At 46.1% G+C, this 2,090-nt stretch overlaps 1 gene segment (V, D, J or C); it reads left to right on the forward strand.

Moving 5' to 3' along the window:
* The first annotated feature begins 379 nt into the window (after positions 1–379).
* LOC115572823 (T cell receptor alpha variable 38-2/delta variable 8-like) lies at positions 380–1,748 on the forward strand. The segment is given in 4 exon segments: positions 380–445; positions 536–579; positions 1,137–1,359; positions 1,660–1,748. Coding segments are annotated over 4 exon segments (405 nt in total).
* The last annotated feature ends 342 nt before the right edge of the window (positions 1,749–2,090 follow it).

Consider the following 2,090-nt stretch of genomic DNA (forward strand, 5'->3'; position numbering starts at 1 on the left):
AAAAGGACATAAAAAGTCAAATGTTGTTCAAATATTCATCCTCAGTCTGCTTGTAATCTCTCTGATGATAAATATTAAAGGGCCGTAGCAGCTTCACAACAGTTATCTTTTATTTATCAGTGAACAAAGTGAATCTGCAGTCTGCAGTTGTTGAACAGAACATATGTCCTCTGATGAGGACACAGAAGACAAGTTGTACTCTGACAGCAGAGTGGCAGTAACATGTGTAGAGTGTAAAGTTGTCAGTAGGGAGTAACACAGGGCTGTGAATGAGCCCTGTCACTGTGATCAGGCTCCTCCTTCTAATCCACCAACTGAGTGTTGATGAAGACTGAACACAGAGATCACAACCTTCTTTACACTTGCTGTCGCTCACACTTACTCAACACTGCACATATGATGCAGCCTCTGTTCATCTCAGTGCTGCTGGCTGTTATGTGTCTCGGTATGAACACAACTCTGTTTCTGTGATATGGATCCAACACTGACATGATTCTTTAACAGCACACTGATACTGTTTGTTGCTGTTTTACAGAATGCAGAGCACAACAAGACAACGTGCTGCAGCCAGAAGGAGATGTATCAGTTTTTAATCTCCAGTGTTTCCTCAGGGGGGCCTGCCAGATTGGGAGTTGTCTCTGGTCTGGCCGCGGGGGGTGCTGTCCCGTGGTCGGTTCCAGCCTGGGCGACTAGAGGGCTCTGCACTTTGGTGCGGGGCCTCCTGTCTGCCCGGGTTGGGGTGGTCTCTGTGGTGGGGCTCCCTGCGACCTTGGACTGGGATCTCTCCCAGTGTGGTTGGCCCCCCAAAGGTAGCTTCCTAAAGCTTCCTCTGTGCCTCAGATCTCGCTGCCCAGCCATGTCTCTGTAGTGACAGCTAGCGTTTGTGTAGGTGTGAGTGTGTGTGTCTGTGTGTCTGCGTGGCTGTGTGTGTAGGTGTGAGTGTGTGTATGAGTGTGTATATATTTGTGTGTGTCTCTGTGCATGACTATGGGGGTGGGAGGGTTGGGTTCTTTTAAGCTTCTTCTCCTGATTTTATTTGCTGTTTCTCTTTTTCTGCTGTAAGGCACTTTGTGATACTTTCTGTATGAAAAGCGCCATATAAATAAAGGTTGATTTGATTTTTGATTTGATTTGATGTGACTGCTGCTGAAGGAGAGGCAGTAACACTTGACTGTCAATATAACAGCAGTTCATCAGATTATTATCTCTTCTGGTACAAACTGGATGGAGACAACAGCCCCAAATTCATACTGAGCCGCTTCAAGTTTGGTACGGGGAACACAGAGGACGAATATAAGGAGAGATTTTCATCCACACTGAATCCCACCTTAAGATCAGTTCCTCTGAAGATCCAGAAGCTTCAGCTGTCTGACTCTGCTGTGTACTACTGTGCTCTGCAGCCCACAGTGACAGGAAACACCAAAACTCTGTACAAAAACCTTTGGAGCAAAGACAACACAATACTCCACAACATCCACTAGAGGGAGTCACACACTGTTAAACTTCAGCAGGATGTGATGATACAGTCTGGAGTGTTTTCAAACCATGAGACACAGTTGTGATGAAGACCTTCACAAATGAAGATAGTTTGACATACAAGTCTCTAGGGCTGGGTATTGTTAAGAACCTAACGATTCGATTCGATTTCTGCCTCCGCAGCTCCAACGGTGTTTTCGCGGCGCATCACCCTCCGACCCCCAAGCGAGGTTGCGGGCGAGGCGCTTCAAGCTGCTGGAGGCGGGGACTGAGAGGTCCTGTGAGGGACAGCGGGTGGTCGGTGGCCGCTGCTTGCCGGAATCGATTCAGAGGATTTTATGAATCGATATTGAATTGAGAAAAAATATATTGCAATGCATTGATGAATCGATATTTTTACCCACCCCTACAAGTCTCCTCCTACTGACTGCAGAGGAGCTTCATGACAGAGAACTGTTTGTTTCCAGCTGTTTGTTATATGTAAGGTGACTCTCTGAACAAAGGTCACATCACTGGAGCAATTTTTTTAGTGATTTTCCTGAAGATTTTGACACAGTGAACCATCAAATCCTGCTTAACAAACTTCACTCTATTAAACTGTCTTCATTTGTGAT

This window comes from Sparus aurata, chromosome 21, assembly GCF_900880675.1.
Source record: "Sparus aurata chromosome 21, fSpaAur1.1, whole genome shotgun sequence".
NCBI lineage: Eukaryota > Metazoa > Chordata > Actinopteri > Spariformes > Sparidae > Sparus > Sparus aurata.